The sequence below is a fragment of the Callospermophilus lateralis genome, chromosome 7 (assembly GCF_048772815.1).
Source record: "Callospermophilus lateralis isolate mCalLat2 chromosome 7, mCalLat2.hap1, whole genome shotgun sequence".
NCBI classification, from domain to species: Eukaryota; Metazoa; Chordata; class Mammalia; order Rodentia; family Sciuridae; genus Callospermophilus; species Callospermophilus lateralis.
The window spans coordinates 131,838,929-131,862,110 of NC_135311.1; the positions used below are offsets into that span (position 1 = coordinate 131,838,929).

Here is a 23,182-nt window from a genome sequence, read left to right on the forward strand (position 1 = left end):
TGGTTCTTCTGGAGGTGCTAGTGAGAATCGGTCCCATGCCCTTCCCGGTTGTGAGAGTCCAACTGCAGTGTGGGCTTGGTGGCCGCTCTCTTATGTCACTTTCATCTCCTGCTTCTGTCATCCCCTCACTCTGCCTCCTTCTCATGAGGACCTTGTAATCTCACGGGGCCCTGGGTGCCCCAGGATTCTATTCGCACCTTTGAATTCTTCACTTGGTCATATCAGCCAGCCCCTTTGCCATGACATAGTCTCAGGCTCTGGGGATTGGGACAGGGACATCTTCGGGACCTCATTAGTCTGTCTGCCACAGTGATCCTCCAGCCCCCCGCCCTGCCCTGGTCAGCCTAGAGGCCACGTGTTCCAGGATCTAGCCAGGAGGTGGAAGGGGCTACTGGCTTTTTGTGAGCCCAAGCTATTCTCTGCGTGGTAAGCCAGTAAGACTGGGGCACAGCGTGTCCCTGCAGCGTGGCCTGTCCTGTCCCTATGGATGCAGCTTCCCACGGTCTCCTCGTTGCTCTGAAGCCTTGGCCACGGCTGGGAGAGGTCAACCCCCTCCCCAGGACCCCTGCCTCCTGAGCTGAGAGGTGAGTGACGTGGGGACTCTCGTGGCTGAGCAGAGGGTTCTGGGAAACTACCCCGGGGGTGACTGGGGGTGGCCTTGGCCCTGGGATGTGCTCTGGATAAGCAGTGTTCTCGGTCACCAAGCCAAGCCTAGGACGCGCTTGCTGGCTTGTGCTTCTAGAGCTCAGGCGGTGGACGTCCCCAAAGGGCCAGGTGTTAAAGGCTTAATCCCCAGGGTGGCTTGGGAGTAAGTGGGACATTTAGTAAGGCCCTGGGAGGTCCTCAGGTCGGGGCGTGCCCTGGAGGGGAGGGTGGGCCCTGGCCTCTTCCTGTTCCTCTAGTTGACCTTCTTCAGGACATAGGAGGTTCTGCCCTGCCACGTGCTCCTACTGCGAAGGCCTGGATTGGAATCTTCTGAACCATGAACCCCAAAAACCTTTTCTCTTTATAAGTCAATGATCTCGGACGTCTTGTTAGAGTCATGGGGAGCTGGCATGCCTGGGCTCCAGAACAAATGCCCATGGAACAAAGAAATGTGTGGGGGAGACCCGAGCCCACCTGGACTGGAGGCCACCAGGTGGCCTGAAGCAGAGCTGCCCAGCCGGGCCCAGCCCAGTCAGCTGAGCCACTCCAACGGCAGGTGATCATGAACACTTGCTGCGTGCCACTGAGATTTGGGTTGGCTTGTTACACAGCATTATTTGAGCAATGGCTGACTATTACACTTATACTTGAGGGATCTTGGGGTTTCTGAGCGTCTCTGGCCGCTTCCCACACCTGGCTGTAAGGATCTGGGTGAGAGAATGGCCACATGTCCACCCTCCATCAGGGAGGTCCATATCCTTTGTGCCTGTCCCAGTTGGGGGTGACAGCAGGTGCCCTTTGCTGCTACAGAGCAGAGGAAGAAGGCAGCGCCACGCACCAAGGTGGGGAAAGTGGGTCTGTTTGTTTTAATTAAACCGATTGAAGAAGCCAAGACACAGACAGAAAGAGATCAAGAACAAGACTGGAAATAGTTTAGAAAAGGAATGAAAACGATGGCGGGGTGTCAGTGCCAGGTGGCCTGGGGGCGGCCGCGCCCTCACGTCAGCTCCAGGGCCACTGTCAGGGCGAGCACCAAGGCGAGCCGGACACCAGCAGGGCCAGAAGCAGAACCTGCGGGAGGCGGGCGGCAGCGTCAGAGTCTGCAGACCTACGGGGGCACTGCAGGGAGCTTCCCAGGGACAGCCGAGCTTAGAGGTCCCCAGTGAAGACACTGGATTGGGCATCAGGATTGGGCACCAGGTCCAGCTCTGCCGGCCAGCCCGCCCCACGCATGGGGCCCGTCCCCACCCAGGCCCGCTGGGCTGGGGTCAGGCGTCCTGGCAGCTCTCAGGACGGCAGAGGGGCCTGGGGGTGGGGCGTCCACTGTGAACGGTGAGGTTGGCCCGGGGGCACGTGGGGTGGGGGGTCTGGGAGCAGTGTCTGGGTCCCTGGGGTGCTTTTCAAGTTGGGGGGTGCAGCCTGGGGAGGAGAGCATGAAGGACCCAGGTGAGGAATCTGATCCCAGGTGTCCTGTGGAGTCACTGGGGCCCCAGAACCAGGCTCACGGTCACTGCTGGACACATGCCCTTGGGGTCAGGGTATGGATGGTGACAGGGGACACACTGGCTCCCCAAGTCCTAGCCGGCTACCTCGGGATCCCAGGGCCCCTTTACTGCCTCGGTGCCCCCCTCTGACCACACCTGACCCTCCCTCTGCCCAGCTGAGGGCCACGGTCTGTCTGAGGGCGAGGACCATCATGGGGACCAGAGCTTCCTGGACCTCGAGAGTCCTCGTGCTTAGGCAGGGAGCCTTAGAAGGGACTTACCGTTGGAGTCCTCCGTTCCTCTGGGAATATTTGGGTTTTCTGTTGGACAGAAAGAGACGGAGAGAGGGGATGGCCCCGGAACTCAGAGGGAGACCCTTGTGCAGCTCCCGCGGGAGTGACAGGTAGCCTCCCGCCCTCTCTGCGGCCTGTGACATCAGCCCATCGTGCAGATGAGGCGCCGGGGGAGGTGGGCAGAGCTGGGGCTAAGCCAGAGTCTCTGACCCCGGGGCGGGTGGGCTCTGACCACTGGGGCAACACTGCCTCTCGGGGGGGCACCTTCTCAGGGCAAATTCAGAGGACGCGGCCCCTGCTGCTCCCTCCTCTGGGGACAGCTCCGAGTCGGGGCCGTCCCCTGGGGCAGCCCAGGGGTCCCCAGCTGAGGCCGCTTACCGAACACGATGAGCCGCGTGTGGGTGTCGGTGGCGCCCAGCGGGTTCTGGGCCGTGCAGCGGTACATGGAGCCGTTGAGCTCCGCCGGGACCCGCTCCAGCACCAGCTCCTTCCCCGCGAACTCGGTGCTGCCGTCCAGGAGGCGGCTCCCCACCCGCGTCCACGTGAACATGGGCTCCGGGAAGACTTCGTTCTGTTGGCCGGAGCAGGGGACAGCGGGGTCACAGGAGGAGCTGCCGTGACAGGGCCGGCAGGGTCCGAGGCTGGCCTGGCCAGGGCCGGCCACCGTCCACTCCTGCCCCCCACCCAGGAGGACAGAGCGTCTCCCCTCGTGGTAGCTAATTCTGCCACTGACCACACTGGGACACTGTGGCCAGCTGGCGGTGGCCCTCGGGCAAGGAAGGGCACAGGAAAGGGTCACCAGGAATGCTGGTGCCCTGGGAGTGTCCTCCCACCTGCCCACCCCCTCGGGCTCAGAAAGAGGCTGACCTGGAATCCGTGGACCAGAATCCTCACCGTGTCCCCGACCCTGGCTCGGCTAGGTGTCATCATGATTTTGGGTCCTTTGGGGGCAACTGTAGGGAGAGGAAGGTCAGGTCAGGAGGTATGTGGCGGGCAGTGGGGGGACCAGCAAGGAAAGGAGGCCAGCAGCGGGAGGGAAGGCTCCGCCAGGCAGCAGTCGGCACCCCTGGAGCTGGCCGCTTCCCAGTCGGGCCTGCTGCCCCCTCGTCCAGCCACTGACACAGGTTCCCCAGCTCTGCAGCAGACAGACCTGCCCGGGACCTGGGGACTCAGTGGGACAGGACATGGTCCTTGCCCTGTAGGGCTCACTCCTCAGTGGGAGAAAGACGGGCAACCGGTCGGTATGAACCTGTGGGACACGGGCAGAGTCCGGGGTGGGACTCAGGTGGGCAACCCGGCCACTCACGGGGAGCCTGTTCCCGAGCCTGGCCACCCGAGCCATCCAGCGCCCACTCGCTCTAAACCCTGGGGAGGAGGGTTCTGCCATAGTGTCCTCGGTGTCCGGTTCTCTTCACTGAGGCCCAGAGTCACAGAGGGACTTGGCAGAGGTCACAGGGTGGGAAGGATCAGGACCCTGACCCAGTCTCCCGACTCCTGATCCAGGGCTCCGTCATCCAGGGTAACCGTCCCCGTAGTTCTCTGGAATCCCAGGGTGAGGGTGCCCAGGCGGGGACACCATGGCTTTCCACGGAGCAGGCAAGGACACAGTGGAAACGGCCAGCGCCCGCCACCCCCTCGGCTTCCACTCTGTACCAGGAGACGCCCCCAGCGCCCTCAGAAGCCAACAGGATTTGACAGGAGGCGCTGAGAGGCAGAGGGTGCTGTCCTCGGGTGAGGTGGTCAGGGAAGGTTCCAGGTGGCCGGAGCGGCCAGTGCAGGGCACCAAGGCTGGCCAGGGAGGCGGCCCGGCTGGGATGCGCCTGCTCAGCTTCCAGGGCCCGAGGACCGCGCAGGGCTGGGCAGTGGGAGGAAGCTTTGTCCCTGGCCTGGGGGGCCCTGGGTGCCCTGGGTGGCCGCAGCTGCCCTGGCTGCCCCTGCGCCCGTCCTTCCCCAGCGCTCGGAGCGGAAGTCTCCCAGCTGGCAGACGTGGGTGGCTCCCAGGCTCTGCCAACTTCATTCTCCGAGAAGGAGACCAAAGAGCTATTAATTAGCCACGCGCAGGACAGCTGAGGCGCCACGTGGGCCCGGGACGGCGCCTGCCACGAGGGGTGGGCGCCGCAGGAAGGCAGGGTGCCTGCTGCTGCCTCTGCCAGCTGTGCGGGGGTGTTCCAGAGTCTGCTGGGGCCTTCCCGAACGCGCCGTGGGGACCGTTGAGGGGACCCTCGCCCGCACCCGCCCGCTGCCCTGGAGATGATGGGCTTGGTCCTGGGCAGGGGACCCAGGGCATGGGGCAGGCTGGGCAAGCGCCCTGCCACGTGTCCGCTGCGTCCGCCTCAGGGACACCGAGCGCCCGGCCCTTCCTGCGCCCCCGGCCCTTCCTGCGCCCCCTGTGCCTGATTCCAGCTCACCTCTGGCCTCTCGAGATCGTCCCCAAGAGGAACCCAAGGCTTAGCAAGCCCCAGCCACCCCTGGCCTTCCTACTCCCTCTTAGGTGCCACCTGGGTTGGGGGGCCAGAGGGAAGCCCCTGGGGGTGGGGTCTGGGTGCTGCGGCAGCACTGTCGGCTGCGGCCAGCAGAGGGCGCCCCACAGGAGAAGGCTGCACCGGGGGCCAGGCAGCGGCCCCCTCCCAGCTCAGGCTCCTCGCTGCCCTGCTCTCCAGAGGCCACGCCTCCTTCCTGCTGACCCGGACAGCACAGGGACCGCATTCCTCCGCTGCCTCACAGGCGCTAGACGCCGACGTCCGACTCACACCCAGGCCAGTGCCTGTGAGGCAGGTTGCCGTCTGACCCGCTCCCGGGGGTCAAAGCCTGACCCTTGGCTGCTTCTAGAACCCCACACGGAGAGCGCCCCAAAGGCAAGGCCTTGGCCTCCTGAGGTTTACTCCTCTCAGACCCTGGACATGCAGGAAGAGCAGAGCCCAGAGACCCCGGATCCAGGCCTCCCCCTCCTCTGTCTGCAGGACCTGGGTAAGTAGTTCCACCCGCCCCCCACCCCTGAGTGGGGAGCATAGGCCACACCGGCTTAAGAAATGCTCCCAAATGAAGTGGGAGGGAGACAAGGGCACAGTGCGAGCTGTAAAGAAGTGACACCACCTCACGGAAATGCAAAAGCCCTGAATAGATAGGCACCCTCCTCTCTCCCCAGCGCCCTGACACAGCACTGTGAAGTCCACAGGAAAGTTCTTCTAGGCTCCCCCCAGGAATTTGGGGTGTTCATTAAGATAGCAACTCACCCACCCACCCATCCATCCATCGCAGCACAGTAGTACCTCACCCCCCCCACCCAACCACTCCCACCCATCCCCCCCCCCACCCCACCCACCCACCACTCTCCACCATCCTCCACAAACCTGCCATCTACACCTATGCATCCATCACTATCCACAAACCTGCCCATCTATCCACCTATGTAATCCAATCTATCCATCTATCCGTCCACCACCCACTATCCACCCACAAACTGCCCATCTATCCACCTAACCATCCATCCATCCATCCACAAACCTGCAATATTCCACCTATCCAATCCAATCCATCCGTCTATCATCCACCACCCATCTATCCATCATCCGCAAACCTACCTGTTAACCTCCTATCCAATCCACCATCCATCCATCCACTCACCTACCCACCTATGCATCCATCCATCCATCCATCCTCTATCCACCCACCCATCCATCCATTCTTCCATCCATCCATCCACAAACCTACCCATTTATCCACCTATCCAATCCATTCATCCATCCACCTACCCACCCACCCCTATCCATCCATCCATCCATCCATCCATCCTCTATCCATCCATCCATCCATCCACCCATCCATCCATAAACCTACACATCCACCCAACTGTCTACCCACACGTCTAGCAATCTGCTCAGCCACCCATTCATTCATCTGCTCCATCCATCTAATTATTTACTGTACACCTAATTTGCATGAGTTACTGCGCAGGGCAATGTTGGGGATGCAGTGATTAATAAGAATGGCAGTTTATATTCACTGAATACGTCTTCCATCTGTCACTAGGCTACACACTCTGTGTGTACTGCCTTTACTTAATCTTCACAACAACCCAGAGAAGTATTAGCCAACTAATTATTCAACTAGTGCTTAAGTAATATGTTGGGTTTTTTTCTGAGCCCTGCACCATATGAACATGGCAAATTAAAGACCTGCCCGTTCGCAACTCAAATCTCAGTAGGGGGTTTGGACAAGAAGGAAATACAGACTACACTCTGAGATGAGTGTCACTCCAGAAGACAAAGAGAGTGTGGGGGTGGAAGGGCTGGGAGGAAGAGGCTGTTAGGGACAGTGGAGGCTCAGAGGGAGGAATTGAGAATGTCTGGGGTATGATTATTCCAGGAAGGAAGGAAAGCCAGAGGCTCAGAGCAGAACTGTTGCTCGTGGTGTGGAGGGCTTTCTGTCTTTGAAAGAAACTCTGGCTTTTCCTAGGGGGTAGTGCTATTTGATAGTCCCAGCAATGCAGGAGGGTTCTGGTTGTTCTGTCTCCTTGTCAACACTTGGTATTGTCAGTTTTTAAAATTTAGCCAGTTTGCTGGGCGTGTGGTTTGGGGGCACAGTGCTCGCCTAGTAAGCACAAGGGTCTGGGTTCCATCCTCAGCACTCCAGAATAAAATAAAATAAAAGCACAGACTCAGAGAGGGTTTGAGTGTGGATCATTCAGGCAAGAATAAGGAGGCCATGGGGCTGGAGCAGGTGGAACGAAGGGAGAGTTATAGAAGAGAAGCACCTTGGAGCTGAGATTTGGGTTGGAGGTAATGGCGGCCAGGGGGACTGGGTCTCCCCTCTTTCTTCATACATTTCTAAGTTGTGATAGAAATCTACCTGTCAGGAAGGGCTCTGTTCTGAAGTGCACAATCTGATAAACTTTGATTCGGGGAATGGGCGTAACCACCGTCCTGGCAAACTCTAGAATGTTCCCGTCTCTCCAGAGGGTCCCGTATGCTTCTTTCCTGTCCAACTCCACTCTCCAGGGTAAGTGCTGTTCCATTTCTCTCAACAGAGGTGTGTTTCCTTGTTCTAGAACTTCACAGAAACGAATTCGCACAGCGAGCACTTTTCATCATCTAATTTCTTTTGCTTGACATGATGTTAAACTCCATCACTGTTGGTTCCGAAGCTCATTCATTTGAAATGATGAAAAGTATTTTATTATATAAACATGCCACAAATTTGTTTATCTGTCTTGCTAACCAAGGGCATTTGAATCATTGTTTTGTTTTTTGTTGTTGAAGCACAAATAAATCTGCAGTGAACATTCAGGTCCAAATCTTTGGGGACATATTTTTCATTTCTCTGGGATCGATTCTTCAGAGCAGAACTGTTGCTCGTGGCGTGGAGGGCTTTCTGTCTTTGAAAGAAACTCTGGATTTTCCTAGCGGGTAGTGCTATTTCATAGTCCCAGCAATGCAGGAAGGTTCTCCTTGTTCTTTCTCCTTGTCAACATTTGGTATTGTCAGTTTTTAAAATTTAGCCAGTTTGGCTGGGCATGTGGCTAGGGGGCACAGTGCTTACCTAGTAAGCACAAGGGTCTGGGTTCCATCCTCAGCACTCCAAAATAAAATAAAATAAAATGATCAAAAAGATTTTTTTAGCCAGACTAATGGTTGTAAAAATACTCTCACTGAAGTTTTGTGGGTTTTTTTTTTTTTTTGTACCAGGGATTGAACTCAGGGCACTCAACCCCTGAGCCCCATCCCCAGCCCTATTTTGTGTTTTATTTAAAGACAGGGCCTCACTGAGTTATTTAGCGCCTTGCTGTTGCTGAGGCTGGCTTTGAACTTGCTATCCTCCTATCTCAGCCTCCCAAGCCTCTGGGATTACAGGCCTGTGCCAGGATGCCTGGCTTCTCATTGAACTTTTAATCTTCATTTCCCTGACGCATAATGCACACAACTTTTTGTATATTGATTGGCCATTTGCAAATTTTTACTTAAAAAGTGTGCCGTCTCGTGGTTATGAAGCATTTCTTCATGTATCCTGGGTCTGAATGCTTTGTCAGATGTGTACTGAGCATTTTTTCTCTCATTCTGTAGTTTGCTTTGTAATTTCCTTAAAGAGGTCTTCTTGTAAGCAGATTTGAATTTTGATTCAGTCCAACCAACCAATTTTCCATTTTTCAAGTGGTGTTTTTGGACTGCTCTAGGAGTTCCCTGCTACCCCAATGTCATGAAGACATTTTCCAGTTCTGTTCCAGAGCTTCATGATGCCGGCTTTGCACTTAGGTCCATCATTCATTTCAGATTAACTCGTCTGCGGGGGAGGCAGGAGTCCAGGCCCAATTTTCCCTCTGCGTGTTCAGGAGCTCCAGGGCCATTGTTAAAAAAGAGACTCCTCTCTCCTTACTCCGTAGCCCCGGGGTCTTTGTCAAAAATCCATTGACTCCACACTCCCGGCCTGTTTCTGGGCTGGATTCTGTTCTATCAATCTTTGTCTTCATTGGAGGGTTAGGGGCCGGTGGACATGTGAGTCATGATCTGATTTATGTTTTAAGTAGATCAGGCGGGGTGGAGAATGGGATGGAGCAAAAGTGGAAGCAGAAAGCCAGTGTGGAGGTGACTGTGACTCCAGGTGTGAACTGACTGTGCTTAGGTGGGTGGCCGCAGGGGGATGGGCAGCAGGGGCGAGGCTGGGAGAAGAGAGGGGGCTGAGAGAAGGGGTGGGGCTTGGAGTGGGCGGGGCCGGGGAATTAGGGGCGGGGCAGGAGCAGAGGTGAGGCTGGGGAATGGGCGGGGCTTGAAGCGGGCGGGGCTTGGAGTCAGGGGCGGGGCTGGGAGAATGGGCGGGGCTGGGGAAGGGGCGGGGCTGGGGAAGGGGCAGGGCTTGGAATCAGGGGCGGGGCTGGGAGAATGGGCGGGGCTGGGAGCAGGGTTGGGGCTGGGGAAGGGGCAGGGCTGGGATATGTTCTGGGGTGGACCGGCCAGGGCTGGACAAGTTTGGACGTGGGATATGCGAAGAGTGGGCGTGCGGGTGGTCCCCAGGCCTCTGGCTTGATCTCTGGGAAGAATGTGAAGCCATCCACCAAGATGGGTTCCAGGCATCATCAGGCAGAGATCCAGGTCACATGGCAGCGGCCACGCCAGCAGGACAGGGGTGCAGAGGGGTCCTTCCAGCTGAAGGCGTGTTGGAGGCTTTAGGGAGCGGGTGGCATTTGAACTGCGGGTAACATGCCTGGCGGGGAGGGAACGGCAAGAGCGAGGTGCACGGCAGGAGACCAGCCCAGGCCTTTAGTGGACTGACCTTCAAAGTCCTTGCCATATGCTTGGGTTCTGTGCCCCCAGGTCATCTCCTCCACCCCACTGTCTCGCCCAGAGTGCGAGTGCCTGGTAGTGCAAGGTGAGCTCACTCACCCCCAGCTCCCCGCAGGCCGCTGGTCCCGCCCACTGGCTCTCCGCCTCCTCAGGGCCCCCAGGTAGGTGGGGCGCACAGTGGTGGAGAAGGTGGGCTCCGGGAGGCTGACGCCTTGGCTGGCTGAAAGCCCAGGCCCTCACCTATGAGACGGGAGTGACAACAGGGCCACAGCACGGTGACAAGGGAACCTGGCCAGGGAGCTCTTGCAGCCTGGTCCTGCAGTTCCCATCCTGCTCCCCATCGGACAGTCGGGACACTGAGGCTCAGAGGCCTGGGACTGGGGAAGCCAGCCCAGGGCCATCTTTATCCACTCCCCCAAGTGAGCCCCTTTGCCTGGTGGCCCTGCTGTGCCCCCGATTGCCACTTCCCCAGGTGCACAGATGTGGCAGCTTCTGTCCACTGCCTGTGAATGGCCTTTCTTCCCCTCACTCTGTGCTGGGTGCGGTGCCCACAGGGATGGTGCCAGGTAAGGAGGCACCTGGGGTGGGGCAGGCAGGTGCTCCGCTGTGGCCTGGGGGGGGGGACACTTAGTGCTCCTTCCACAGGCTGACCTGAAGTCTCCTCTGCTCTTTCTCTTTCTTGGTGGGTGGGGCCAGGGAGCCAGCTCTCAGGAAGTGCAGGCTTCCCCCCAACCCAGGCGGGGGTGGCTCTGATGGACAGGTGGCCAGATGATGGCTGCCCACCCACTACCTGAGCCAGAGGGATTATGGGAAAGAGGGAGGGGCCAGAGGGGGAAGGGCTGACCAGGGAGGGGCTGAGCAGGCTCTGGGTTGAAAAGACCCCAGCCCCAAGCACAGGGCTGGCTCTGTGATGCCTCTGTGGAGTGCCACAGTCCATGGTACCCAGGAGGCGGGGCCTGCGTCACATGGACGCCGCAGGAGGAGAGGGAGAGCTCAGGGCGGACACTGTCTGCTTTGACCTTCCCCTCCCTTGGGCCCCTCGAGTGGTCTCCCGCCTGTGACGTGGATGCTCACACTGTCAGCCTCACTGGCTTCCCAAGAGCAGCCAATGAGTTAGCACAAGAAAAGCTACCGTCCTGCACACAGTAGGTGTTCAGTAAAGGTGTTTTGGAGGTGGAGGTGTCACCCTTACGGTTTTCTGTATGGGCAGGTGGCCTGTGGAAACCAAAAGGCCATTTTAAAGGGCCCTCAGGGATCTAGCCTCACAGCCAGCCAAGGGCATGTGGCCCAGGGCTGGTGACATCAGTGGCTGGCATTGTGGGGGTGAGGAAAGCAATAGACCAGGTTCAGTATCCCAGCTCTGCTAATTCGAGTAAGTGACTCGGGTCCTGGAGCTCAACCCAAGCCCCGGTTTTGCTCCTCTGTAAAATGGGAACACGTGGCGAACTCGAGCTTGCGAGAACAGAAGGGGGTGGTCCCTGCAAACGCCTGGCACACAGGCAGTGACAAGGTGCACGAATCCTCTCCCTCGGTGGCTGATGTTGAGGAGGTGTCGGGTTTTCTGGTGGGCCGGCGAGACACAGAAACACACAGGCTGTGCAGTCCCACCATCTTGATCACTACTTTCTGCCCCTGTCAGGAGGGGCCTGGGCTAGTCCCTGACTGCTACAGGCCACTCAGGTGACAACCCAGGTATCCTGGGCTCAGGGAAGGGCTGCTGTGTGCTGTAGAGCAGGTTCAAGGGACATAAGCAGAGAGGACCTGCGTGGGTCGTGCGTCCACCCGCTGCCCCCGCCCTCCCAGTCAGCACGAACACTGGCTGTAGGAGGCGGGCATTTCTGGTGGGGAAGTCCCACATGTCCCCTCTTGCCCTGCTCTGACTCAGCTGGGACAGGAGCACGGGAGGAGCAGTCTGTTCCTTAGAGCTGCTTTGGGGACGTTCCAAGTTGGGCTCTGGAGGACGAGGAGGCACTCACAGGCAGGGGTTGGGTCCCGGGGCTGAAGTGGCCCTGGACGTCCAGTTTCCAGTAAGGACCTGCCTGGTCCACAGCCTCAGAGGCGGGGCTTTCCTTGCACTTAAAAGTGCAAGCAGGAGTCACACCCTCCCCAGTCCTGTGTGTCCCCAATCCAGCCCAGAGGCTTCCTGTGACCTCCAGGAGGCCCGACCTCAGTCAGCAAGCCCACAGCCTCGTCACACTGTCCCCTGAGCCCACTGGCCTCTTGTGTGATCCAGAAAACCTCCTGTCACGTCCCATGCTCTGACTGCAATCTAGACACCTTCACCGACCTTGCTGTGACCTTCCTGGCCTCTTGTGACCCTGACCCTATGCGGCCAGCCCGATGACCTCAGAGGGGTCCTGCCTCACCCCAGCAAACGCCCCAGCTTCCGGGAACCTCCCATTTCCTCCAGTCCAGTCAGCAAACCTCCAGACCCCGGCTCTATCTTGGGGCTGAGCTGCTCCCACTCTCCTCACCGCCCTCCACCTTCAGGCCGCCCAGGGACACTCTTCCAGAGGCCACCACCACCACCCAGCTCTGCAGGGGGTCTGTGGAAGGGTCTGAGCAGCCTTACCCAGCGTGACCTCTGCCTGCATGGGCATGGACAGCGCCGGGTGCTTGACCTCGCAGCTGAAGAGGGCCTCGTTGTCGATCTGCGGGTTGAGCGTCCAGGTGAGCAGGGCACGCACCTCCACGGTGCCGTCGCTGCCCGGGCTGCGGCTGTGGTGCAGGAAGTACACGGGCTCGTTGCCGTGCACCCAGCGCGGGAACTCGCGGCTCACGACTGTCTCTGGGATGTTCTCGGTGGTCGGCTGGAGGAGGAGGCTGGGATCTGGGGTCAGGCCGCGGGAGGGGCGCTCCGTGTAAGGGCGGCCACCCCGGGTCTCCGCGTCCAGGAGGGACAGTGACTTCTGCATCTTGGTTTCGTCCAAGTCACGGTGCAGGAGGCTGCGGAAGGGTCTGCTGTCCTGGAGGGGCCCAGAGCTGACAGACGGCGGCTCGGAGAGGGGCACTGCGTCGATGAGCTCCCCGTCCCGCTTGAAATAGACCTGAAATTGCAAGGAGGATGGGAGGGAAGATTTCCTGTGAACGACCTTGACCTCGGGTGGGCTCTCAGATGAACCTGCCACGGTGCCGGGTCCCCCAGCGCCTGCTCCTCTGGGTGCGCGTCCAGATGGGCCTCCCAGGCCCTTCCCTCGGGCACCCCCAAGAACATGACCCAGCATGGCACAGGGGCCCTGTGCTCAGGCCCTGGGGACAGAGCTCTGGGACAGCTGGGGAGACCCCGGTGACAGTTTCCTCATCTGTAAGGAGGAATGTCTACATCGCGGGGCTGGTGGAATTCAAATCAACCTCCATAGGGAAATGGGCTTTGGAGGAGAGAGAAGGGGGGCTCCGGATGAGGGAGGCCGTCCTCTCCTTCCTCTGCGGATGGGGAATTCGAGTTTGGAGAGGCCGCATTTAATTTAATTTGCTGTCTTTTTATTTTGGTACATGCGCCCAGAGGCCTGCGGGGATTGGATGCATTTTTTAATAAATCAGATAAATAAATCGATAGGAGACAGGAGGAGAGGAGGGCAGGAAGCCGTTTTCTGGGACACAGGTGGGGAGGGTGGGGGAGTGAATGCGGGATGCGGGGAGTCTGCGGAGAAGAGCCTCCGAGGCTCATAACAGCCTGCTTTAGGGCTCTCTCCCCCTCCCTCTTGGCTTTTTTTTTTTTATTATTTGAAAAGTGCTTCAAAAGCACGTTTGTAATTTATATCAAAGAATTTCTTTCAAGTTCTGACGTCCCAGGCAAACGTAAGATGCCTGGAATGTGAAGAGGTGAGGAGCGAGAGGGAGGGAGAGACAGACAGACAGAGACAGGAAGAGACACAGACAGAGACACAGACAGAGAGAGCCAGAGAGCGAGACCGTCCTTCCCTGGCAGCCCAGCCAGGTGGGGGGTCTTGGCACAGCCCGGGTCTGTGAGAAGCCTTCCTTTGTTCCCTCTGGGAAAGGGATTTCTCTTTGGGTGGAAAAGACCAACTTCTCTGATTTTAGGGAGAGTGGACCTCTTTACGGGGTCAGGGGAACATCTGGGGACACGTCCTGCTTTCGACCTCTGGTGGCTTTAAAGCTACCTTTCCTTCCGCTGTTTGTTGGAGACTACAGCTTGCCCCGTGCCCTGGCCCATGTCCCCGTCCCCCGTGCCTCTGCACCTGCTCCCTGTCCTGGCCTGGGCTTCTGCACACACTTGCTACCCTGTCCTGAGCAGCTGGGTCTACCTGGCCCCATATCCTGGGTGGGGCTGGGCCAGATCCCCAGGTCCCAGCACTGGGTCATGCCTGAGAGTCACGTCGGCCGCCAGGGACCCTTCCCCTCCTCTGCTAAGCCCTCGCCGTGCACGGAGCTTAGGGTCAAGAGCCAAAGTATTAAAAATGTCAAAACTGGGAGGGTCCTCAGCAGCAGTGGCTCAGTTTCCCTCCTGTGACCCCTGAGGTGCCACAGAGGGGCTCCGGGGGGGCGACTTGCCCTCCCTTCACTTTAAAAGTCGGACACACGGAGCTTCTGAGCCCTGCAAGGCAAGGTCAGGGTCAGCGGGAAGCAGAGGCGGCTCCCTGCTCAGCCCCCCCCCCCCCCCCCCCCCCCCCCGGGAACCAGGTCAGGCTGGGCAGCAGCTCCGTGGTGGGCAAGTAAGGGCCACCCTGCTCCTGCGAGGGGTCTCGAGATGCCGTGAGCTCGACCAGTGGCTCTTCGTGAGGCTGGCGTGGGTCTGACGAGGAGCGGCCACCCTACTACATGAGGAGCTCCCCTCTCGGATCCCCTCCCTCCCCCTCCCTCCTCCCTCCCCCTCCCTCCTCCCTAGCTCCCATCTTCCTCTCCTCCCTCCCTCCTCCCTCCCCTTCCTCCCCCTCCCTCCCTTCCATCTTCCTCTCCTCTCCTCCTTCTCTTCCTTCTTTTCTCCCTCCCTCATGTGAGCCCCGTGGGGTCCTGGGAAGAGCCTTGGGCTTGAAGCTCAAGGCAGGGACCTGAGCCCCAGCTCTGTCAGCACGTCTGGGGGACTTGGGCCTTTCCCCTCTCTCCTCCCCGCTCACCTGTCTCTGTCCTGCAGCAGGGTGTGCTGGGCCTGGGCCCCGGGGGCCTCTCTTGCCAGGACATTCTGGGGTTCCAGCCCAGGAGGAGCGGGGGCTCTCGGCCTGGGGGGCCATTGAGGTTCGGGTGCCCCGGTGGGTGGAGTGAGGGAGGGGACCCAGGCCACACCCTCGGTGGGCACAGAGGTGACATCTGCAGGCGGTCAGCAGGTGAGGAGGGAGGGGCCGCAGGGGCACTCACCGTGGGCGCTGGCTTCCCCCCGGACACGATGCAGACCAGCGTGAAGTTCTGGGCCTGGTAGCGGCTGAAGGGGGCAGGTGTGTCAGCGGCCACCACTTCAATGGAGGTGGGAGGAGCTGCCACAAGGAGACAGAGAGGGGGCTCGCTGGGGTCCCGGGCTGGGGCTGGGGGAGGCAGTGTCCCAGGCCTCCAAGGGCACAAGGGCACCCACCAGGGGAGCTCGGGGTCCCTGACTGGGAGCCCAGACCCAGGCCGGCCCCTGGGGCTCGCAGCCAGCAGGCAAGACACTCAGGAATCCAGAGGCCACCACGGTAGGTGCGTCAGGTACCCAGGGGTCACAGTGTGGAAAGGGACCCTGGAGCTCCGCTGAGAAGCCACACTGGGCTGTGATTGAGGAGGCAGCAGGGGGCGGGGACAGCAGGGCCAGGGCACTGTCAGGTCCCACCATGGAGCTGGCCGTGCCTTTCTCAGCAATGTCGTGCCCAGCTGTTCAGGACCCCCTGGGGCAGTGGTGGGCAGAGGCAGGTGGCTGGGGCCTCTGGAGCCGGGAGCGTCCCTCCCTTGCTTTCTTGAACTTGGTCACTGTGACCGCAGCCTCCCACCAACTCACCCCCTACTCTCCTCTGGCAAAGCCTGGGCCTGGGCGCTGCGGGGTATGTGACGGGCACCTGCTGCCTCAGGCCCTCCTGGTGCAAATCCCAGCCCGGTCACTGCCACCCCACGTCCTTGGCCCATCACCAAAGCCGGGGCCTCCGCCTCGGGTCCATTAGGTGGCATCGTGGCAGGCAGGCAGCATGGAGCGTGAGCTGCTGGATACGAGAGGGTCCCGCACGAGACAGGGATTCACTGTGATCACCGCCTCCTCCTCGCCCTGGGCAGGACGGGAGCCAGAATCTTGGGAGAGGCCAGAAGTTCTTGCTTCCCAGCCTTGGGCCACGTGCAGAGGCAAGAGTGAGGGCTGCAGGGGCTTGTCCATCCAGTGAACTTTAATTAAATTCAGCAAATGCCTCCTGCCACCTACTAGGTGCTGGGCACGGTGCCGGGAGCTCAGTGTGGGCACCCAGAGGCGGCGTGGAGCAGCCTGCGGTCGGCGGGGGCGGCAGACACTAGGCCGCTCTATTTTAAGGCCTCCTGAAGGGAAGCCAGGTACGAGCTGCTGTTCATTCATTCCTGCGGCCACCGCTCAGCTCGCTGTGGGCAAGAGGAGGGAACCCACAGGAAGCGCGAGAAAAACGCATGAGGACTGTAATTAAGGAACAGATGGCGAGTGGGGCAGGAACGCCAAGAAGGGAAGAAGCACCGGAATTCTTCAATCACCCACCAGCTGCAGACGCTGCCAACTGACTTTTACAGAACTCGATTGGAAGCTGGGATCCCTCAGGAAGAACCGGCAGCGGGTGACCGTCACCAGCGGGGGAACAGGGAATGCCGGGCTCTTCCTGAGGGTGAAGTCTTTGCAGGCACAACGTGGGTCTGGGAGGCGGGTGTGTGGATTCCCGTTTCACAGATGGGGGCGCTGAGGAGGTGAGGGGGCCTGGCCAGGTTCTGGCAGCCAGCGTGACGTGGGTCCAGGATCTGAACCTGGGGCCCAGCTTCTCCCCTGGAGCCGCGCCAGCTCAGCCTTCAGAGGGGAGCTGGGGCCTCTTGGTGTCTCAGGGTATGTTTGAGCCACCAGGGACAGTCACTTCCCTGACACACCTCAACCTCCCGAGATGCCTCTTTTGTAGGTGGCTGTGGTTGGTTCAGTGCCCTAAAGGTCAGGGGCGGGCCAGTTAGAGCTCAGCACCAGCTGGGTGTCTGCAGGGTGTCCTGGACCTCAGAGCTTCACAGGGGCCTCCGTCTGTCGGCAGACCACTCCCTCTTTCTTTTTCCCTTCACTGAGCAGAGATCAGACACCGAGAACCTCCTCCAGGAATGGCATTGAGGAGATAATCACCATGTGTCTGCAGAGCCCCTCAGCAGGCTTGACTCGTCTAACTTTATTTATGTTCAGCAAGTACTTTACCCTGGAGCTTTACCCTGGGCCCTGGACCCTCACTAAGAAAGCAGAGAGTCGAGGACAGTGGCTAAGAGTGTGGACTCTAGGTCAGACTCCCCAAGGTTCAAAGACCAGCTGTACCACTTACTGGCTGGGTGGCTTTGGGGAAGTCACTTCACCTCTCTGAACCTTAGCTTCCTTATCTGCAAAATGGACTTACAGGGCACTTACAAGGATTCGACGGAGTAGGACCTGTGAAATGTTTTGCCCAAACATAGATCAGCCACACTTATTGACAGAATTACTTATTAACCTTCTTTATTGGGGGGCTACTTGCTAAGGACCAGAAAATAAAGGCCGGCCTCTGCTTCGGGGCATCCGTAGATTAGAGAGCAGACCGGAAGACGCCTCCACCGGCACCCACACAGTGGCCATGCATGCCAGGAGCATTTGGAATGGGAATTGTCCCGGATCACATGGGCTGGGGTATAAAAGGCACACCAAGTTTTGAAGACTGACTTAACTTTTTTTAAATAAGCGTATGAGATGCCACTGGTATTTCTATACGAATGGCATGTTGGTGGGATAAGGTTTTCCATATACTGGGTTTAATAAATATATTATGAAAATTAACTTCACTTCTCAGTTCTGCCTTTCCTAAGGTGCTTATTAGAAAATTCAGAGTTAAGCCTATGATTTGCATTTCTATGGGGCGACTCTGACCGGGGCTTCCTGTTGAACAGGTGAGTGAGCTGAGCACCCACAGGCACCCGTCTGCCTGCGATCACACCAAAGTCAATGACAGAGCCTTGACTGGCACCCAGGCTTCCGAATCGTGGCCAGGGTCCCCGCAGGACACACGCGCGCGTGCACACACACACACACACATAGATACTGGAGATCTGCGCCCGAGGCACGCACACCACCCACACAGGCCTGATTGGGAGCTGTGTTCCTGTCCCTCGTTATATTTCTGAGCAGGTGTTAGCAATACGTACAGTTAATCAAGCTCATAAGACAATAACGGATTCCGTGGTGTGGACCGTGAGGCAGCCGAGTTGCCGCTGTCACCACAGACAGCCCCGGTCCCCCCACTCTCCCATCAACATCTCCTTGGGCACCGTGTCCTGGGAAAATGTCACTCTGCATCTTGCTTCCTGTCACTTGGTAGAGGGCTCCGAGTGCAGGCAGGCAGAGAATGGCCCGTGCCTGGGAGTCCCCGGCTGCCCCAGGATGCTCGCCCCACGCGTCTCTCTCCTCCCCTTCCTCTTCTCTGTCGCTTCCTGGGACTGAGTGCTGCATCTTGGGCTAAAGACACCACCATACCCCCCCTCCCCCCGAGTCCCCCCCTCCAGAGCCTGGAGTCCTTTCAGTTTAAGTGGACCGGGTGCTTCTAGAAGTTTCCTTGACTACTTCTGTCCAGCATCAGCTGTGTGACACAGCTGCGGGTCCCTGTTAACCTCCGTGGCCCCTGATCCTCGGCCACTGAGGGAGGCAGGAAGCTACCTGAGACGCGGCCTCAGTGTGGACACATGCAGTAACGGTCCAGTGACCGGTTTTGTGAAATTAGCTCTGAGGTATTGCCCGTCCCGTCATCGCAACTCACCCTGCAGATGACGAAGTGGGTCTCATTTGCCCTGTAAATCAGCCTGTGGCCTTTGCGACATCTGCCCTGAGTCTAACTGTGACCACCACAGTCCAGTTCTCCTCCCAGGCAAGATGCCCACCCCCCCCGGCAGCCCCCGGGGCACCAGCTCCCCGTCTCTGCTGCCAGCCCCGTGGATCTGAGGGCAGCTCGGTCACCTCTCTGGACATCAATCTTCCTGTCTATAAAATGGATTCCACCAGACACAGCTGCCAACCTTGGGCTTCCAGGGGCAGAAGTAAATAAAACTGTGGACAAAGCCTTCCTGTGAGGCCAGAGGGCGGAACCAGCAGAGTGCACGGCCTGTCCTCCCTCCCAGCTGCCCACACCCTCCCTCGGTGGACAGGGATGCACCGGGGCACTTCCGTCCCTCCTAGGAGTGGCTGTGTCTCCAGGAAGGGACAATCTCCCCTGCCCCTCAGGTGCCACTCCATGTTCCTGCTTGAGTGTCATTTATCATGGGGAGGTCATCAATTAGATTTTGGGGAAGGATGTGGGGGCAGACAAGCTCAAAATTATATTACTTGCAAAAAATCCATTCTCTCCGCCCGGCGCGGCCGCTCTATCGACTGCCTGCCCTCCTCCCGGCTGCTCGTCATGACAGAAAGAGAAAACTACCCTCTTAATGTAAGTGTCCGCGAGTATGAATGTCCCTCCGTGTTCCCTGTTTTAACTTCTTTCTTTCTGGGTCTCACTTCCTGCTTTTTTTCCTCCTCCATCTACTCCACGGGTCTTTGTGCTCCTTCCAGATGCCCCTCAAGAGAGCGCCCCCTGCAGGAAGCCTGCTGCGCTGCAGCCACACTGACCCCGCCAGGCCGTCCCCTGGGCCCCACACATGCTGGTCCTCTGTGGCTCACCTTCAGGGCTGGCCCACCAGTCTCCTCCTCCAGGCAGCCCTCCTGGATGAGGCTGGGCCAGGCCCTTTCTCCTGGGTGTCTGGAGCATCCTGTGTCTGTCTTACTCACTGCAGTTGGTCATTCTGTCCCGGGTCCACATCTGTCCCCTCTACATAAAGTGTTCCCCGGGGGCTAACCTGTCTATTTCCAAACCAACCTCAAAGCACCGGCCGCCCACACAGTAACTTCGTTTCCATTCTCGTTTGTTCCCCTCCTTTCTCTGAGCACAGACAAGGGTGCACACGCTTGCTGAGGGGGAACCCCAAAGACCCGGGAGTGAGGGGACCTGCCCCCATCTCCAGCCGTCTCCTGAAGGGACCCCCCCATCACCACGCTGCAAACACCGGGCGGGCTTTTCCTTTGTCTTTTTATCTCCCTGCGTCTGCGGCAGCTCCGTGTCACCCCTGGTCTGGGCCAGGCTCCCCTTTCCTTCCTAGGGTGCCCTGGAGTGGATAATTAGTACAGACTGTGACTGTGACTTTCTCTGACTCTGCCCGCCAGAAGGTAAGCACCTTAAGGAGAGGAACTCTGCTTAGTGTCTGTCACATCCCAGGGGCCTGGCGACAAGGACTTGCTCAATAAACAATGCTGGAATGGAGGCATGAGTCGCGGGAGGATGGCCCGGGTGTCCCCCCCCTCCAGTCCCTGCCCACCCAAGTCCTCCCTTCCAGCCGAGGCCGGACCCTACAAGCTGGAGGATCTCCAACGAGCGACGGGGGAGGGAGGAAAGAGCAACTCTGTGTTTTATGGGAAAATTAAATATTGAGCTGAGTAGTAACAGCAGTCAAGGGGGAAAAACCCAACAAAAAGTCCCCAAATGGAGCCGCCATCGGTGACGAGAGACATAAACGCAGCGTCTGCGCTTGCACCGGCTGCAACGGGCCCTTTTATGCGGCAGCTGCTGAGCCGAGCATCGGCTCAAACTTGAACTTGGCCTTGCTGAAAGGAGGGGCGGGGAGGGGCGGGGACGTCTCGGGTCTAGTCGTTGCCCGCGTGCCCCGTGCCACTGCCCAGGGACCCTCCCCCCGGGGGCTTCTCCGAGTGGACTCCGGAGGCTGCGGGCGGGCACCTCCACCCACCCGCCTCCCGCCCCCCGGGGAGCGGCTGGCAGCCCCCATCCCCTGTCTCGCCCTCCCCTGCCAGCTGTTGTGCGTTCGCTGTGGCAGAAGATAAAATTAACAGCCCCAACCGGAGGCTCTGGCTGGCTGCTGGGGGAGCGCGGGGTGCTGGGGGGAGCTGCGTGCAGTCGGCCAATCCGCGGGGCAGGCGCAGGTCACTGCAGGTCACTGCTGGTGGGGAGATAAAACCCCAAGCACTTAAAGGGTGGAGGGAGGCCTGGCCGCAGGTCTTGTGCAAGCTGGATTTGCACGCTGGCGCTATTTTCTAGACTGTTCCTTTGGAGTACGTTCCCAGGACCAGCAGCATCGGCATCTCCTGGAACCTGGGCGGATCTGTAGATTCTTGAGCCCCCTTCCTGATCCCGCCATCTGGGTGTAGCTCACTGGCCAGGTGATCCCAGAGCGAGTCTAGAGGAGCCTCTGCCCTGACCTGCGCGGCGCCGTTTGGCTCATCATCAATTCCGGGTGACAAGGAACGCTATGTGAGGTGTTGCTATGTGAACCCAAGGGCTTGGACTCTAGGAGGTGCTCAGTAAGCAGAAGGGGCTCAAGGGAATTGGGAGAGCTCAGCCTCGCCTCTCCAGGACCCAGAACAGGGCAGAGTCAGCCCCCGGAGCCTCCGGGGCTCCATGCACTGACTGGGTCAAGGGACCCCCAGTTTCCAAAGCCCGCCTGGGCCAACTTCCTACGCCTGTCTTGATTGGCTGCTTGCCGGGGTTCCTAGTTTCCTGACTGGTCTCCTCAGCTGCCAGTCCTGGGTGGACCCCTCTGCTCCCGGGGTGCCTGTCCCTGGCGGGGGCCGGCATTCTCCTGCCTGGAGGTGGCCTGTGCGTGGGTGACCGTGTCAGCCCTTCCATGCCATCGTAGTTTATGTGACCACAGAGTGAATGTGCTTAAGCCCTGCGCTAGGTTCCGTTTCTGCAGAGATGAAATCTATGGGGTGTGACATGAATTCTTTTTAAATAGCAGCGGGGCTGGCCAATTTGGGGGGTGTTTTCAATAAGCCCCAGAGGTGCACATTACACACATGAGCAGTTTCTCCCGGTGCCGTGTTTGCAGCTTTGTGAGCGAAGCTTCTGGAAGCCTGGGGAAGCTTGGGGAGGCCCGGTGGCCGCACCTACCCTGTGGCAGCAGCTCCCAGCTGCTCAGCCAGAGGGCAGGGGCGAGAGGTCTCGGCCACACCTTCCGTCTGCAGCCCCCCACCCCCGCCAAGGACTACCCCTGTCCCTCCACGGCACCGTGCCCCTCCACGGCCAGGGCTTTGGTGTTCCAGGGCTTAGAACAGGGCTAACTCCAGCCTTACATGCCAAGGTCACAGCCCTTCGCCTAGACGCCAAGTGTCTTCAGGCAGTTGCTTGGCTTTCTGGGCCCCTCCAGGGGACAGTGATGACAAGAGATGTCAGTGTGGGGCCCGTGGGGAATGAAGTACAGAGAGTGCCCGGCTAAGGAGGTCCTGGTTACAGTGTTTCAGCTTCATGCTGTGGAAGTGACCCACGCTCAGTGGAAACCGTCCTGGCTGGGTTTGGGGTTCTGGTCTTTTCCATGGATGTCACCCTGACACTCTCTCCACCGGAGCAGTGGGGAGGCAGCGGGTCAGCCTGGCCGTCACAAGGGAAACCCGCTGGCCACCCTCCGCGGCTGTGCTTGGCCCTCAGTGAGCACACACTAAGTTTCACTTGATGCTGTGTTTTTATTTGCTGGGGTGTGTGTGTGTGTGCCTAAGGGTCCGCTCACTCCCCAGCACTGGATCACAGTGCAAGGCCACCCCAGCCTCCATGGCACCTGGGCCGTGGTCACTCTGCCCCCACGCCCTGGCTCAGAGCCTTCTGCCAGCGGGATCCCCGGGGGGCACTGCAGCCACCTTTCCTGCCCAATCAGCGCTTTAGGATTGATTTCCCAAGTCAGAGGGCGAGTCGATCATTTGTGTTGCTGCTGCTCAGAAAGCAATTTCCGGGGAGGAACTGTGAAGGGCGTGTGGTGGGAAGGGGGCCGGGTGATTTCCCCTCCTGGACATTTTGCTATGAAAAGGTCCAAACCGTGCCCTACGGTGACCGCTCGGGCACCATCGCCCAGTTCTTCAGAGGACTCGCCTCTCCCTGCTTTACTGAGCGTCCATGGCCCCGTGTCTGTTTAAGGAACTGAGGAGGCCGAGCGAGGGCCCTGGCTGGGGGTGAGGGGGTGGGGGCCTCAGGGATCCAGCGCCGGGCCCCTCCTGGTGGCCTTGCCCCTGCCCCGGGTGCTGGGGCCTCAGCCACCTGGACGGGGAAACCGAGGCAGGAACCCGCTGCTGGGAGCAGCAGAGTCAGGCCTGGGTCCCAGGCTGGGGCGACTCGGGTGTGATCCTGGGCGCAGGTTCCCTTCTGCAGGGGCAGTGGGTGCTCCCTCTCCCCAGGAGTGTCTACGGGCTGCGTCCCTTGGGGGCCCCCTGGACTCTCCGGCCGCGTACAGCTCTGGGGACACCTGTAGCCTCGGCTCCCGCTGCTCCCTAAATCACTGGGCCGGAGGCGCCGCGTCCCCACAGCCACATTTCACTGGT

The 23,182-nt window shown here is 59.4% G+C and overlaps 1 protein-coding gene across 1 annotated transcript in view; it reads right to left on the bottom strand.

Moving 5' to 3' along the window:
- Positions 1 to 1,546: 1,546 nt before the first annotated feature.
- The window catches only part of Igsf21 (immunoglobin superfamily member 21), a 112,884-nt gene continuing 91,248 nt past the window's right edge, over positions 1,547 to 23,182 (bottom strand). The window contains exons 6-11 of the mRNA XM_077110088.1: positions 15,010 to 15,125; positions 12,269 to 12,743; positions 3,290 to 3,375; positions 2,801 to 2,993; positions 2,411 to 2,449; positions 1,547 to 1,716 (exon numbers count right to left, since the gene is read on the bottom strand). Coding sequence (XP_076966203.1) covers positions 1,643 to 1,716; positions 2,411 to 2,449; positions 2,801 to 2,993; positions 3,290 to 3,375; positions 12,269 to 12,743; positions 15,010 to 15,125 — 983 coding nt within the window. The 3' untranslated portion in view covers positions 1,547 to 1,642. The remainder of the gene's footprint in view (positions 1,717 to 2,410; positions 2,450 to 2,800; positions 2,994 to 3,289; positions 3,376 to 12,268; positions 12,744 to 15,009; positions 15,126 to 23,182) is intronic.